Here is a 16229-nt window from a genome sequence, read left to right as displayed (position 1 = left end):
ACTTTCATGCACAGGGACTTTACGCGTTAAGTAACCTTAAGATATTCGGGATTAAACAGAGCTTAAGTTTCGAAACACGTATAGTCTGACCCGAGGGCTGCACGTGAAGTTTGCTCAAAAATCGATACTCCCCGCGCCACATTAATCAAAAAAGAATGTGGAATATGTAAAAACAATCTATTAATATACATATAAGAAGATAATCAATATCATAAATAGGTTTGAAAGCTATAGTCTAGACATATTTTTCATAATAACGGAAGATGCCAGACCAGCTACGATAGCAGCACCCACGCCAGGACTATCCTGCGCAATAGTGATTTCAAACTTTAAGTCGGGATTGATTAACTCTGTGACTTGCGTATTGACGACCTCCTGGTATCTGGGATACAGGCGGTAAATGCCGCCATCGACAGCAATCGAAATATTTGCATAGTTCATGCGATTGATCAGGCAGGCGACTCCGGCACCTATCAGCTTGGCGGAGCGGGTGCTCACTGTATGGCAGATGAAGCGGAGCGTGGCCAAATCGCGTTCCTGGCAGTGGCGCATGCGGAACTTATCCATGACTTCCTGGGCCTTAACATAAACGTCAGGCGGATCCGAATCGATGGCCATTATCGATTTCATTTCCATTTTCCACTGTATGCCCATATACTCCAAATTGTGCTCCCGAAAAATGACGCCCATCTTCATGAGGCGCACTACAATGAGGCGCACTAGCTCACCTAGGTAGAGGGTGCTGATGCACTTCTCATAATAATTGCGGCCCGGATTACTGGACTCTGCATCGGCAATCTTGTCGAACTCGGTGCGTATAAAATCCAAGTGGCCATTAGTACCAAAGTTGCTCCATTCGGTGTTGATGATCATTAGCGGGGCGGTTGCATCGCCTTCATACAATTCGCACTCCACACTCTGCTCCACATAGGCGGCATTTGTGCCGGTGCCTATGATGAGGCCCATCTTACAGTTGATCTGCGACCAGGAGAGTGCCATCAGCGAGCCGGCAGAGATGTTAATAATGGAGTTCAGATTTATAGAAATATCCTTGTACTCGTCTAGTGCAGTGCGCAGCAACTGCACTATATTCTTGCCCACCGCTCCCTGGGCGCCATATCCCTTAGTCCAGTTAACCAGAATGCCCACGTCCAGGGACAGCTTGTTCAACGCAAAGGCAAAGGCAATGCCCATAGGCAGGTTGTCCTTCTCAACCTTTTTCTCTCTGACAAAGACCGCAATGTTATAGGCTAGAAAGTTGAATAGCGCTGTGCCACGCGACGCGGCGATCGTATGTGGCACAATGACGCACTTTGAGCTCATGTAGATGTCCTTCTCGCTGCCGAACCTAACCAGCATAATGCGGCAATTGGTGGGCCACATCTCTAGCGCTAGGTATCGACCACGCTCGCGCCCCGTCGGCAACTGCTGCACATAGCTGAGATAACATGGTATCGACGAGCGGTCGTGCGTGTCCCTGCCCAGACCGTTGAGTAACTCGCGGCTCATCGAATCACGGATGCTAAGCAGATGGTCTTCGTTGAGCATGAAGGGTTTGCATAGCTTCCACGCCTCGGGGAAGTCTGTCTCGGGATCGTATGGCATCTTGGAAAAAAATACTAACTTTTAATTTTAACTTACTGTCGTTGAAAATTTAAATAATATTTACGGGCTCCGCGCCACACTTTCCAGGGGTGTACAATATTTTTGATTGAACAACATTTGTGATTTATTTACAGTTCGAAAATTGTATTTAAGTGTAGAGTGTGAAGAAAATGCTTTAGAGAAATGCTTAGTTGACTAATTTGGTTATCCAGAGAAACATATGGACATGGGCTGTTTGCTATGCGCATGAATATGCAGTTGCCTGCCTGCCTGCTGCCTGCCTGCTATGACACGATGAATTCCGCGGCTATTGCTTAAGTGAGGTTAGGTGATCGCGCAACTATAAAACTAGGTTAAACTTAAACGCAGCAAGTAACAAACTACAATTATTAATAATTATTAATTATTTAATAAACTAACAAGCTGCCTGGTTTGCTGGTCACGTGAGAAATATATCCGGAAACTCGCCATGCAGCAGATCCGCGAATGGATGAAAGCTGTCCAGTGTGGCCAGAGGGCTGATGCACGCCGAGGGCTGCTGATCGCTGGCAAAATCAAAGGAGTCCGTCGAGTGGTCCAGCAGTCGCAAGCTTAGCTCCACATCTGGCTTGTCCAGTGGCAAGTTCATCGATATAGGCAAATCCCCACGTGAAGGCAGCACAGAGCCTGCAGACGTCAACAGATCAGGATGGTAGCTACTGTTGAGGCAGTGCAGCGAATCACTATCCGACTCCAGCAGCAATGTGTTTAGCTCGCTCAGCGCCTGCATGCCGAGCAGGCTGTCTGCGTCCAGCGTAGCGCTACCATGGACGCTGCCGCTGCTGCTGCAGCTACTAGAGGCGGCTGAGGACAGCGACGCATATGCCGAGCTGGGCGAACAGGCGGCCACACAAAAGGCGGGCGAGCCCACGGAGGAGGAGGCATAACACGATTCCGGCGAGCTGCTGGGCGCGCTTGTAGTAGTTGCCATTGTGGGCGTGGCTGCTGCTGTAGCTGCCTTCGACTGTTTGCTCTGTCGCCTGGCGGGCGTCTTTTTGCTGGTCTTGGCTGGCTTCTTGGACTTGACAGGTGGCGTAGGTTCCAGCTCTAGTTCCAAATCCAGCTCCGGCTCGGTATCCAGGCTAACATGCGCCTCTCGGTTAGCGCTCTCGCGCAGACACTCGACCAAAAATTCACTCTCGTAGCTGGGATCTTGCAGCGATTCACTCAGCATGCCAATGTACTTCATGGCCAGACGCAGCGTCGTTATCTTGGTTAGCTTCTCGTTGGTATTGGCCGCATCCTCACCCGTAATAGACTGCGGCACACAGTGACGCAGCTGCTCGAAGGCCGTGTTGATCTCGCGCATGCGTGTGCGCTCCCTGGCGTTGGCCGTCTTGCGGCGATACTTGCTCAGCGGCGGCGCTTTCGTCTTGGCCGAGCTCTTCGCCTTGGCCTTGGCAGCGGGTGTCGCCGTCGGCTGCAGCTCTGCGACAGGCGCGGGCGTCGTCTCCGGAAGGTCGCCGGGCAGGCGCTTCTGTCGCTTCTGGCGCAGCGAATACTTCTCGCCGCGTCGACTGCCCGCCGCTGTGCTGGCCTTGCGCTTGCGCGAATCCGCTTTAGGCTGAACGCTGTCTGGCTCCATATCCAAGTCAGCGTAGTTGTGCAGCTCGCATGTGCTGGATTTCATCTGCAAAGACGTTTAAGAGTGAAAGTTCGAGTCAGTCATGGATTTCAATTGATTCGTTATGTTTTGGGCGGCTGCCTGCCTGCCTGCTTGGAAGCAGGCGTGGGCTGTGCCGCACCAGCAATCAAAAGCAATTAACAATTTGTTTGAATCGCCCAAAAATGCTGCTCCATCAAAATCCACTTCGGAACGGGCCAAACCAATGGAGCGTAACTTTTCTAACCCACCCGCTAACTTCCGTAAACGGTTCAAATTGCTGCGCATTGAAGTCGCAGTGGTGGTGCCGTGTGGTGGTGTGGTGTGGTGTGGTGTGGGCGCTTCCTTCATGTCGCCGTCGTAAAACCCACTGAAGCCGAAAAACGCATCAACCAAAAAGTCATAAACAAATTTATTCTTAGGCAGGGTTCAGCTTTTCCAATTTGGACTTCATCAAAACCAACTATTTTCCAATTCTACAATTATTCGCTGCATTGCGCAATCGCAAATGCCACGCATCAAATAAACACTACCCATGAGTATATCTGGTGAGTGGCTTAAATATTCATTCTCGAGCCTGACTCATGCGCGGTTCCCAGAAACGGACAAAGCGAAAATGATTCGTCAGTGGTTGGCGTTGTTAATCCTAATAAGGTTGCCTCAAGGCGCCAGCTGTGGCACTTGCAACGCGGCTGCAGCTCATTGCAAATATCTCACAAAACCAGACACACGATCTTAATCTTAATCGTTGCGCAATTGGCGAATGTCTATCAAATTAGAAACAATCAATCTATAGGAAGAGGCGCGTCCAACAAACCATTGGATTAGTTAAGGCTAATGAAATAATACCATGGCTACCAAAATAATTGGCAAAGAAACACATTTTCATATTCATATTCAATTAAATTTCAGAACAATCAGGAGTTCTCTAGTCTCGAGTGGCTCGCCGAGCTATCCACAAGCGTTCTACATACATAAATACTATTACATTAAAAGCAGCCGCTGCTGTGCTTCTTCACTTGCTCCACACATTATGGGATTTGTATTCTTGAATAGCATCGGTGCTTAAAGCCCGATCTAGATACAAATTGCAGGCCATAAATGTGACAACCAAATGCAAGGCTCTTAAGCTTATTATTAGTTGTTTTTTCTTTAATTGAGGGAGGGGGGCGAGAGACGGTATCCATAAAGGTGTATTAAGCTATGAAAGAGTTTGACTTATAGGTGACTTATATAAATAAGTTTTAAGCAAATCGGGAAAAAATAAAACTTCACCCAAAAAATTTATTAATCGCATTTCTACCGAAGATGTTTGAATTCTGCGAAAAGTGTGTCTCAAATGATTTTTCTTATAGATCTTTGGAAATAAATTTGAGCGCGAAACGTCACCCACCAAATCTTTGACCTCCATTTCCACCAAGGAGGAATGGATTTTTCGAAAAGTGTCAAACACCCCTCAAATGAATTTGAACAAAGATCTTTGAAAATAAGTTTGGGGCCGATCGGATCGTAAACAAAAAACTTTCATTCAACCGTTTTCCGCCAATTTACCACTGTTGCGGGTGGAATTTCCCAAATCGCTGAAATACGTATTCATTAAGTTCTTATGTAGAGCTTTGAAAATAGGTTTGAAGTAAATCAGACACAACTTAAAACTAGACCCAAAAAATCTTTAAGTCGCATTCCCCCCGAAGAAGTTTGAATTCTGCGAAAAGTGTGAAACACGTATCAAATGATAGATCTCTGGAAATGAATTTGAGCGCGAAACGTCACCCACCAAATCTTTGATCTCCATTTCCACCAAGGAGGAGTGGATTTTCCTAAAAGTGTGAAACACCCCTCAAATTAATTTGAACAAAGATCTTTGAAAATAAGTTTGAGGCCGATCGGATGGTAAACAAAAAAGTTACGATCACCAATCAGTAGGTCAGTCAGTCAATCAGGACAAACAGTTTTATATATAGAGATGATAAACTCGTTCTGCGTATGGTATAAAAGCATATACTTTTCACTTTTGTAGTCTCGAGTCCTTGTAGTTACCGACATCGACGCTTTCACACAGAAGGTAAATCGACCTATCTCGTCTTCCAGATTAAGCACATACATATATGTACTTGCACGTTTTTTAACTGTTGCATACAGTTGGGCAAAACCAATACACCCTTTAATATAATACATTTTAAATGGATACCTTTTGGATAACTGTGGTAAGAAGAATGGAAACATAACTTTGACATAAACATAACAATTTAAAATTATTATTTTCAAACATATTTTCTGTCTACAATTTAAAAACAAATCAAAAGATAAATTTCCTTAATTTTTTTTAGAGTCTAGCAATCACTTTCCACGCTTGAATTACCAAATTAAAATCTTTCCACGAGACACTCACATGTTGTGTGTATTTGTTGGCTGAAATGAACATTGAAAAGTTGTCTTTAAATGTTTGCCCAACAATCAACTCTAGCAACAATGTTGTTGAGAAAGTTTGTTGCTTTTTTTCTGGTTTGAATTTTTGCGGTAGGTTAACTGTACTAAATATTTTGCTTGACTTTTTCCACATGGTTTTTATTCTCTATTTATTTATTTATTTTGTTTTTCCTGCGGTTGCGGCCGAAACAACAACAACAACAACAGCAACAAGAGACGTGAGTAACGGCAGGCAAATGGCAGCTCTTAATGAATACATTTTAATGCAAGAATTAAGTTACATCAAATGTAACCTGAAGCCCGTCACGGCGTCATCAACAAAAACAGCAACAACAAGTTGCCACCGCCTAAACAAAATGTCGAATGCTAACGCCCTTGCCTGCTGCTTGGATTGCGCCTTGGCCTCATAAATAGCCAGCTCTGAGGCTGTGCAGAGGTGTAAATCTGCGGAGATTGATTGCATACAACGTCTCATCGGAAAGAGGGAGCGAGAGAGAGAGAGAGAGAGAGAGAGAGAGATCTTGTGGCCATGTCAGGTTCACATAAATGGACAATTTAGTGCAGATTGCCAAAATTGGCAACAGATTCTTGTACTGAGTCTTGCCCGGCACGGCCCAGTCTCAGTTGGACTCGACTTGGTTAGTTGCTGGCACTTGTTGCATAGCTTTGACCATTCCAAGTGATTCGTGGCTTAAAACAAGGTTGTTGTTGCTTATTGATTGTTGTCTGTCGCGCAGCCAGGTACTTTTCATCATTTACCGTTAATCGCGCTATAACACCCAGACTAGGCTGTGTGAGAGATGTGATACTAAGTTAATATATCAGACGAATTGGCAACTAACTAATGCTAATGCTAATGCCAATGACTAAACTACTCGCTTCCTATGTAATCTTCGTGTTTGAGTTGCAACATTACCTCAAAGTCCGCCACTTTCAGCACGTTCTCAAAGGAATTCACTTTGCTCTGTTCGTGTCCGCTTTGATTTCTGTTTGTTGCCCTCGCGATTTACATGGCAATTAATTTTTGCCACGCGACGTTCGTTGCATGGAAACACGAAAGCTCAAGAAAGAAAAGCCAACGACTGCTGAATGATCTTAAGAAAAATTGCTCAAACTGGTTATTGACTATTTAACCAACTATTTAATCAAAAGATTAATTTATAGGTATTCTATCTAAAATAAAATCTGCTCAATTATTGGGGATTCGCTGAGGTGCGGACAAAGAATGAGTTGTAATTATAGTTAATCAATTATAAAGTAATTATTGACGAGTTTTCGTTAAGCACTGAAAAGTAGTATTGATAGTTATTACTCATTAAGTTATAAACATGAACAAAATATACAAAAGTACGAATACAGGCTGGAATCTCAGGTGGGAAGATGGATGTGATGAAAACCAGTATGAGAGATGGAAACATATATATCTATGGTCTATATGGTAAAATGCATTTGCGAGTTTTCAAAGTTAATATACCCTCCAACTATAGGACATGAGGGGCGCGTAATTGTAAGTAGGTGCACAAAAAGTTTATGCGACATGCAAGAAACAAGCTGCAATTAAGAGCGCTGCACCTTCGCGGCTGACCCCCCTCAAACCTCTCCTGAGAGCCTGACAACCTTCTGCCGCGAATCGTTTGCTCGGCCGTTTCATGTGGTTGCTTTTGGCGCCAAAACGACGTGAAAATTAGCAAGTTCCGTGTGTTGGCTGTACAAATTGCATGCGATTAAAGATACTCGCGGATAATGAATGTTCTTCAACACACTGCGAAATGTGGCCTGCGCGGGCGTGGCCGGTCACAGGATGTGTAGGAAGCGCCACAGGATGCGGCGCTGGCTTTTGTACTTTCTCGCTTGTTGATTGCCAAATTGGAAGCGCGCGTCGCTTTACGGTTGCTGCTTAAGTTTTCAATTACGCGCTAGCACAATGCGAAACCAATTGAAATGCGCAGACAACAAACATACACGGCTTACATTTCCCTCTTTACCCGCTCACCCAGCCTAAATTTCCCATGCAACAACAGCCAACTAGACAAAAGGCGCGCCGTGCGTGCGCCCAGCCATGAATGGGCAGGGCGGGGCTCGTTATAAAATTGTTCTACGTTCGGCTGTTTTTTTTTGATTTTGTTTTTGGGCGCTGCAGGGAGCAGTTGTCTGTGCACTTGAAACTGCCGCCCAGCGGACTTCTGCCTGCCCCTCACTTGTAATCGCTGCATTTTCAGAGGGTATCGAATGCATTCGGAACTGTTTCTTGCACGCCTGTCTGCATGCCACAAATGGGGGCTGGGGCCTGGGGGTTGGCACGAAATTAAAATGAAGCGTTCGCTTCAAAGAAATTGGAAATTAAAAATGGAGCACATTTAATATCGACTGGCTAATTGACTAACATAAAATGAATATTACTTTAATCTTTAAAAGATTAATCAAGAAATTGTAATTAGTTAAGTTACTTAACTAGTTCTCAATAATATAATTTAACTTAAGTTAAGTTGCAAATCCTAAGCGGTTACCATGAACTCCCCTGCTAAATTCTAGAATCAGTGTCAAAAACAGTATGATTATTTTTATGGTAATTTATTTTTTATATTTTTTCAAAAAAAAAAAAATTTAACTTAATTGGCTGTTTCAGAAAATCAAGTGGAATGCATCATATTGAAAATACTTGAACGTTTTTCAAATAAAGTCATACCAAATATCTGAAATTGATTGGCTTATTTGTACGATCCTTAGTCGCTGTAAGCATCCTTAACCAATTTGTTTTTGAAATTCTCTATCTTATTTACATTACCGAGCCGTGTTAGGATAGAACTAGCTCGAATTCGGCTGAGCACTTCATCATCACTTCAACATTTCCATATTCTCAATTAGCAGCTTATGGTAATTCGGATGATAGCGTACATACATTCCACCATTAATATCCACTGATGAGTTGCAGACACTCATCTTTCTGATCAGCCAGACGATCTCGCAGGCCATGAGCTGAGCGGAACGCGTTGCGACCGTTCCGCACATATACCGAAGGTTATTTAGGACCATGGCGTTATTGCTGTACTAACCAAGCGACTCTGACTTAATCTAAGCGAGACTCGAACTTCAATTCGGTCTGTATGGTCTACGACAGGATACCTCTGAAACATTTCGGTATTCTCTGTTTTCTTCACATAGCAGGCATTGCCCACAATCAGGCCAATGCGGCAGTTGGGTTGCCTGTGGGCGGAGGCTATCAGAGTTATATAGATATATATGAAATTGATTGGCCCATTTTTTCGATCTTCAGTCGCTGTAAGGATCCTTAACGAAATTGTTGCCGAAAATTGCAATTCATTTACATGAGCATATGGCAGCTATTAGAGCCGCACCGCGCCCCGAGCCATCTTCGGATAGAACTAGCTCAAATTCGGCTGAGCACTTCAGCAACATATTCATATTCTTAACTAGCAGCTTATGGTAATTCGGATGATAACGATACATTCCACCATCAATACCCACTGACGACTTGCAGACATTCATCTTTCTAATCAGACAGACGATTCCGCAGGCCACGAGCTGAGCGGAACGCGTTGTTACTGTCTCGCAGATATACCGCAGACAGGCGAGATCCTTCTCGTTGCAAGTTCTGATGCCCAGGCTATTCAGGACCATGGCGGTACTGCGGTACTGACCAGCTGCCTCTGACTCAATCTCAGTTATAAAGCGAGACTCGAACTTCCATTCCGTCTGAATTGCCTGCGACATGAGACCCTTGAAAATGACATCTTTTCTCATCAGATCCAGTACGATTTGACGCACTATTTCGCCTAGATACACGCCAGAGATGCACTTGTCAAAGGTTTGCGTCATCGGATCGGGCGTCAGCTGGTCCATGGCCTTATCGTAGGATGTGCGTATGAAGTCCAATACGCCATTGTCGCCAAAGGATCCCCACTCACAGTTGACGATCATGTTCGCCTTGCGGCTAGTCTCATACCTCTGAAACATTTCGGTATTCTTTGTTTTCTCTATATAGCAAGCATTGCATACATTGCCCAAAATCAGGCCAATGCGGCAGTTGGGTTTCCTGTGGGCGCAGGCCATCAGGGTTCCCGTCGTATCGCTTAGTATGGCGACAACCCTGACTCTGAGATCGAGACGGCTGTCGATCGCCTTTTGCAGCATTTGGACAACATTATGGCCAACAACGTCTGGGCAGTTGAAGCCCTTTGTCCAGTTGACCAAGACGCCCTTGTTAATGGCCGTCTGTTTGCATGGAAACGAAAAGGTGAAGCCCAGTGGCAGGTTATCCCATGCAATTCTTTGCTCTATGCAAAATTCGGCCAGGCACTCGGCAATATAATCAAAAAGTCTTTTGCCCGAGCCAATCAGCAGATTCTTACCCAGGAGAAAGCTCTTAGACTGAATATCAACATCTGTTTCGCTTTTAAGATCAACCAATAAAACACGAAAATTCGAACCGCCCAGATCCAGGGCCAGATACTTGCCCCGCTCCTCGCCTGTGGGTATCTCCTGTACGTACGTAACATAGCATTTCACCGTGGCACGCGAATTCGTTTCCTTCCGTAGGCCCATTTCGATTTCTTTGCTCAGCCGCTCAACAACCTCGAACATTTGCTCTTCGGTTAGCGTGAACTGCTTGCAGATCTCATAGGCTTCCGGAAATTCTTGCTGTGGCGAAGCCATTCTTAAAAATCTGCCAAGGAGCGGGGCGCACAGCTGGCAAACAAAAATTTAGAATTTGTCGTTGAGTCGAGTTTCGAGTTGTTTCGAAAACTGAATTAAAATTCAAGTTTTCAAATTGGCACAACAGAAGCCCAGATCCCTTGGGGCTTTCGCTTGCTGCGCCTGCGCGCCTGCCATGGCACAGTTACCCCCGTATGTATGTGCACAAATTACCTACATTCCACAAATACCTTCAAATACCTTTTTCAAATTAAATTCTTTTTTTGCCCGGCTTACAAGGCCTAACATTCCCGTGCAACAACAACAAGGTAAACAAAAGGTGCCCTGTGCGTGCGCTCAGTCGTGAAGGGGAAACGGGGGCACAGGCGAGTAACAATTCGAGTTTTTTTTTCGGCGTTTCAGGGAGTAACTGTCTATCCAAAGTGCACTTGAAACTGCTGGCGAGCACCCGTGAGTCCCGGTTGCAGTCGCTGCATTTTTAGGTGTAGCCATTAAATTTAGAACTTTTTTTCTGCACGCTTGTCTGCACGCCACAAAAGGTTGGATGGGGGGTATGTGGGAGCGGAGCTGTGAGAAAGAGGGCAGTCGGTAGTGGTTGGATGGAAAATGAAGCGTCTGCTGGAAAAAAATGCAGCAAATATGCGAGAAAAACTGTAATTGTTACTAAGCTGCACAAGCAAAGAGCAATGAGATGAGGAAGAGAGTTTGTTGGATCTTTGTGCTTAGAAAAATTTTTTTTTTCTTAAAGTTAAATACATTAAATAGAAAGTAAGAACTCTGCGATATCTTGTTGTTACACGTTTCCATGCAAAAATATATTGAATAATTTATAATTTTGAAGTAAAGATATAAAACCAAAATAATAATGGTAAATTAACTCGACATTAGGTTTCTTTCCAGAAACAAGCTTTATATAAACCGATTATTTTATAGTTTTCATTTTTTATAAAAGGTTATAATTTATCTTTGGGCTTTTGTTAAGTAAGCAAATTAATATAAGTGAAACGTATTCTGATTTTATATTTATCCTTATGTTGGTAACAACCCTCGCATTGTGCAAGTCTGTATAAAGTCTGACTGAGTCCGATTTTTTTGTCTTTTTGCCCCAGCTCTAAAATTAGTTTTTATTGTATGCAAGTTTTTTCTCTTTTCTTTTTTTTCGATTTGTGATTCCTTATTTGCTTTTTGTGGAAAGCATCAGAAATCTGCTGCTTCTTCTTGTACTTAGTGCGACTGTAGTTTTTGTTGTTGTTGTTGTTGTTGTTGTTGCTGTCTCGTGCTGTTGCCAGTTGCATGTGGCCGCTTTTATTGTTTCCTTCAGCACTCTGCCTGCATCTCTGCGTCCATTTGCACCTCGTGTGTGTTGCCGTTGGGCTGATTTTATTTTTAGTCTGCTTGCGGCGGGCTTCTGATTTTAAATCTTTGTTTTCTTTGCTGTTTTTCGCATCTTTCGATTTTTGTTTTATGGCTCTTGTTGTTATTGGGCTGTGTGGCTTGTAGCCATTTCTATGTTGTTTTTTTTTGTTGGCACGCTTCGCTTGAATTTGTTTGATTTTCCATTTAAGTTGAGTTTGTTTATTAAAATTGGCACACGTTGCGTATGTGTGATATGCTTGTGTTTATCTACGAAATGACAATGTCTATCTGCCTCTTTGCCTCTCTCTCTCTAACTGCCTGTGTATGTAGATATTTCGGTAGCACTGTGTGGTTTTGTATTACCAATTAATTTTTTTTTATTTGAATGATTTTTGACAGATTTAGTGGCATTTGCTTTGACCAATTTCCTTTTGTTTTTCCATCGGGGGGAAGATAACCACAGCTGTTTTCACGTCGTACACATATTTGGGTCATGGTGCCAGGGTCTTTTTTATTTAAGTATTTAAATTTTTTTTTTTAATTCCTTACCAGCATACTTATAACAATTGAAACAATACTTATGATTTTTAAATATAAGCATTAATTAGTTTAATTATGTGCCTAATTAAATTTTTGCCAACATTAAGCTAATGTGATAAAAGGGGTTTGGATTTAAAAATTAATGTATAACAGTTTTATATACATTTTAAAAATATATAAAATACTAGAGGGTATAACCCGGCCTTGCCCGTGGTACGTATGTTATAAAATCAATGTTCTCAAACAAATTTGAAATGATTTTGAAACTGATCGGACGGTAAACACATAACTTTCATACAAACGTTTTCCGCTAATTTAACACTGTTGCGGGTGGAATTTCCCAAATCGCTGAAACACGTATTCATTACATTCTCATGTAGACCTTTGAAAATAAGTTTAAAGCAAATCGGACACAACTTAAAACTTCGCCCAAAAAATCTTTAAATCGCATTCCTCCCGAAGATTTTTGAATTCTGCGAAAAGTGTGAAACACGTATCAAATGATTTTTCTTATAGATCTCTCACCAAATCTTTGACCTCCATTTCCACCAAGGAGGAATGGATTTTCCTAAAAGTGTGAAACACCCCGATCGGATGGTAAACAAAAAAGTTACATTCAAACGTTTTTCGCGGTTTTTCCGCACTTGCGGGTGGAATTTCTCGAAACCCCGTCTTAACGTGCACCTACATCACATAAGGTAGCTACAGTGAAAATTTCAGCTTCCTCGCTCTTACGGTTAGGGATGTGCGTTGATCACCACTCAGTCAGTCAGTCAGTCAGTTAGTCAGGACAAACAGTTTTATATATAGAGATTTGCCTTGTGATAAATGAAATGTTCATCAATAAATCGTTTAATATAAATAACTTAAGGTATTTACCATATATGCATTTTCTTTTCAGGGAAAACTTTACCTGTTATCTGTTTATCTTTATAAAATATGTCTTCATAAAAATGACTAAATGTTTGTTTACAAACCGAAGAAAATTGAATAAAAGTCATCACTAAATCACGAGAAAATGAATAAGAGCAGCGGCAAATCGAATAAATTTCTATTTACAAATAATGATTGATCAGACCAATTGGCAGAGGTGATGTGCAGTAAATAATGCTTAAAATAGTACAACAATAATCGATATGCCTTGAGTCACAGCTGCTGATGCATTAATTGAAATTTATTGTCTTTGGGCAATTCTTTGCCAAAATTGTATTCAATTGAGTGGAAGTTTTCGCCTTGCGCCATGTTAACCCAATAAAGTTCATGAAGGGCACGCAAGACAAGAGGTCTGCCTGGGCACAGGCCCAGAGGAGGGGGTGGTACATTTAAAACTGTTGACAAGTTGCCTGGCCCCAGCCCAGCCTCAACGGACCAAAACTTTTCAACACCTTGGGCAAATAAATGCGTCGCTTGCCGCTGAGGCAAGCGCCGGGGTCGCCTCTCCGGGCAGCTCCCCCCAGTTGCTGCCTGCTTCTTATTTCTTGTCTTGTCTATTTTTATTGATACAACAACGACAACAACACTAACAACATATGAGATATGTACATATTTATTTACCTTTTTGATTTCATAAATCCAAAAATTGTGTGAGCTGCTCGCCTGCCGCTGTTAGCTTTTGGTTTTGTTGTAGTTTTGAGTTTTTTGAATATATTTTAAGTTTATAACTGACGAAGCTTTAACACTTTTTAACACTTTTAATGGTATTAGTTGTTATTTTATTTGAATTCTTGCTTCATTAAAGTTAACCCGCAGACATTGCGAGAATACGAAAACGAATTCGAATCAATTTAAATTCCACAGCATCAGCTAATTAGTCATAGAATTTTGTTTTGCATTTTTTTGTCGCTTTTTTTTTGTTTGTGACTTTATTTTAAATTAACGCTTGCCTCATACATACATTTTGGCAGATTAACACAATAAAAATAATTTTGTTTTGATTTTTGTTTTTTCTTCCGAATAAATTCTTTTTGTTTCCTCAAACTTGCTCAGCAAGACTTGTTTTATGTTGCTTATATTTTTTTTAAAATTGTATATTTAGTTTGTTGTTAGTTTTTTTTTTTGTTTGCGCTGACTTCGAAAAATATCTGTTGGATACGCGCGCTGCAACTGTATGTAGGAAAAGCCTCGAAGAACAGTTTTTCCAAAACGTGCGAGCCGCGTGTGTCAGCAGCGTGCCTGCAACTGTGTATGGGTGTGTGTGCGCGCGATCGTGTGTGTGTGTGCGGCCGGCTGCTAAAAATATCCGTGAGTACGCGCGCTGCCGCTGTGTATCTGTATCTATGTATCTGTATCCAATAACCCGAGATGGCGCACAAAAATACACGGCCCGCCGCCGTTGCTGCTGCTTGGAGAAAGGTGCGTCTGCGTCTCCGTATTCGACGTGCTGCGTCCGCTTGCTGCGCCTGTTCACTATGCACTAAGCAGCAGCGATTGTCATCGTCGTCGTCGTCAGCCGTCAATGTCGTCCACTCAGTTGTGTGCGTCTTTGTTGGACAGCAGCAGCACTTGGCTCTGACTCCGTTAGCCAAGCCAACGCGGCGTTTGAGTAGGCTTACTGGGCCTGAGACGGGCTACAGTTGTTGTTCTTATTGTTGTTGTTGCTGTTGCTGATACGGATGCCCACACAGAACATGCTCCGGGAACCCGGGACCGGCACTTGTCTGATGCGCTGAGCGTGCGGCGCGCTATTGAAACGATCAATGAATGAAATGCGGCATTAAAAAGCAGCACTTTACGTTTGTATCTTACAGATACGACTACGAGCTGAAGCGAGCCAGCTCCACAGCCGACCAACAAACCGCTAAACCCACTGCCACCGTCGAGATCGTTGCTCGCCAACGCCAACACAGCGTCATTGAAGCCCCAATCCCGCTGAGCAACAGCAAACCAGTTCTTGTTACTCTCCACTCGTTCCACACTCGCACTCACCCACTCACCCACTCAAATCACTCGGCTTGTGTGGGTGTCGCTGCGTTGGCAGGCCGGTCGGATCGGTCGGAACGGTCGGATCTGCTGCTCTTGAGTGACTTTTTCGTTTACACTTTTGATATTCGAGTTCAATTTTCGTTTTCATTTCGAGTTGAGTTCATTTCGTTTGAGTGTTCTCTGAGATTTGTCTGTTTGGGCAGCGCTCTTGGTATGATCTAATAATGCCAGGCAGTTATTTATTTAAATTTATTACTAATTTTTTATTTATGTCGCTGCGCTGCAAATGCTTGACATTCATTTGTTATAGCCCACAAATACAACTGCATATGCTAATTTCTGACTACCTTCAACTCTTTTTCAGTCAGATTTTCAACTTTACACACTGCCGATTTCTTTAAAGCCTTACCAGAAGCTATTCAGAATGATGATCGCATAGATTCATCTACACCATGTTAATGGAATATCTTAATTGTGTTAAGCATTTTGAGTGCACAATGGGTCAGTCGTTAACACTTACGTTAAATAATAAGCATAAAAGCAGATTTGTTGTGTTTAACTTTAAAATTCAACTTTTGCTGACATTCATTTAACACAAAGAATGATTTGAAATATGAATGACTGATTGAATTTTAAAATATTTAAACAGTTAATTTGAGCAATATTTTAAATTAAATCTGTTATATTGTCAGATTTATCAAAACTAAATCCATTGCTTAGTTCTTGATATTGCCGGCAGAAAAAGTTCACTTATAGCATTAAGAACTAGTTGCTGTTCTTTTACAAAGGCAGAGCGCCTTTTTTCGAATATGGTTTGGATCTATCTCTTATTCTATGCGTTTTGTTTTTTTCATTATTTGAAACACAAAAACTCAAAATATTTAATTCTTACCACCAAATATTTACTTTTAATATCAACTAATTGGGATTGTTTATATATATATTTTTTTATTTTATTTTTTTTTTTAATTTTATTTTTAATACTTCAAAGTTATATCTATTTACCTTCTTACTGAAATATCGTGTTGACATTTAGATTGGTTGAGCTGCCTTTAAGATA

General features: G+C 42.3%; 3 protein-coding genes across 4 annotated transcripts; all 3 read right to left on the bottom strand.

Moving 5' to 3' along the window:
• Positions 1 to 163: 163 nt before the first annotated feature.
• Positions 164 to 1779, bottom strand: Hex-t1 (Hexokinase testis 1). Of its 2 annotated transcripts, none has more exons than XM_064695412.1 (2): positions 1670 to 1779; positions 164 to 1619 (listed from the first exon to the last, which is right to left on the bottom strand). In XM_064695412.1, the coding sequence occupies exon 2, from the start codon at positions 1603 to 1605 to the stop codon at positions 229 to 231; it is 1377 nt and encodes a 458-aa protein (XP_064551482.1). In that variant the 5' UTR covers positions 1606 to 1619; positions 1670 to 1779; the 3' UTR covers positions 164 to 228. The 2 variants fall into 2 exon arrangements, with proteins under 2 accessions (XP_064551482.1, XP_064551483.1); XM_064695413.1 differs by having other exon boundaries at positions 164 to 1605; positions 1670 to 1687.
• On the bottom strand, positions 1705 to 15133 carry tx (taxi). The gene is made up of 3 exons (XM_064695416.1): positions 14993 to 15133; positions 13802 to 14928; positions 1705 to 3274 (listed from the first exon to the last, which is right to left on the bottom strand). Exon 3 carries the CDS (start codon positions 3272 to 3274, stop codon positions 2045 to 2047), a length of 1230 nt encoding a protein of 409 aa, XP_064551486.1. The 5' UTR covers positions 13802 to 14928; positions 14993 to 15133; the 3' UTR covers positions 1705 to 2044.
• Positions 8233 to 10454, bottom strand: LOC135437472 (hexokinase type 2-like). The gene has a single exon (XM_064695401.1). The coding sequence runs from the start codon at positions 10349 to 10351 to the stop codon at positions 8996 to 8998; it is 1356 nt and encodes a 451-aa protein (XP_064551471.1). The 5' UTR covers positions 10352 to 10454; the 3' UTR covers positions 8233 to 8995.
• Positions 15134 to 16229: the final 1096 nt, after the last annotated feature.

Source organism: Drosophila montana, unplaced genomic scaffold, assembly GCF_035044405.1.
Source record: "Drosophila montana isolate Dmon_TW-CO22-7 unplaced genomic scaffold, ASM3504440v1 contig_3817_1, whole genome shotgun sequence".
In the NCBI taxonomy this organism is placed as follows: Eukaryota; Metazoa; Arthropoda; class Insecta; order Diptera; family Drosophilidae; genus Drosophila; species Drosophila montana.
This window is presented reverse-complemented; position numbering and strand designations above follow the sequence as displayed.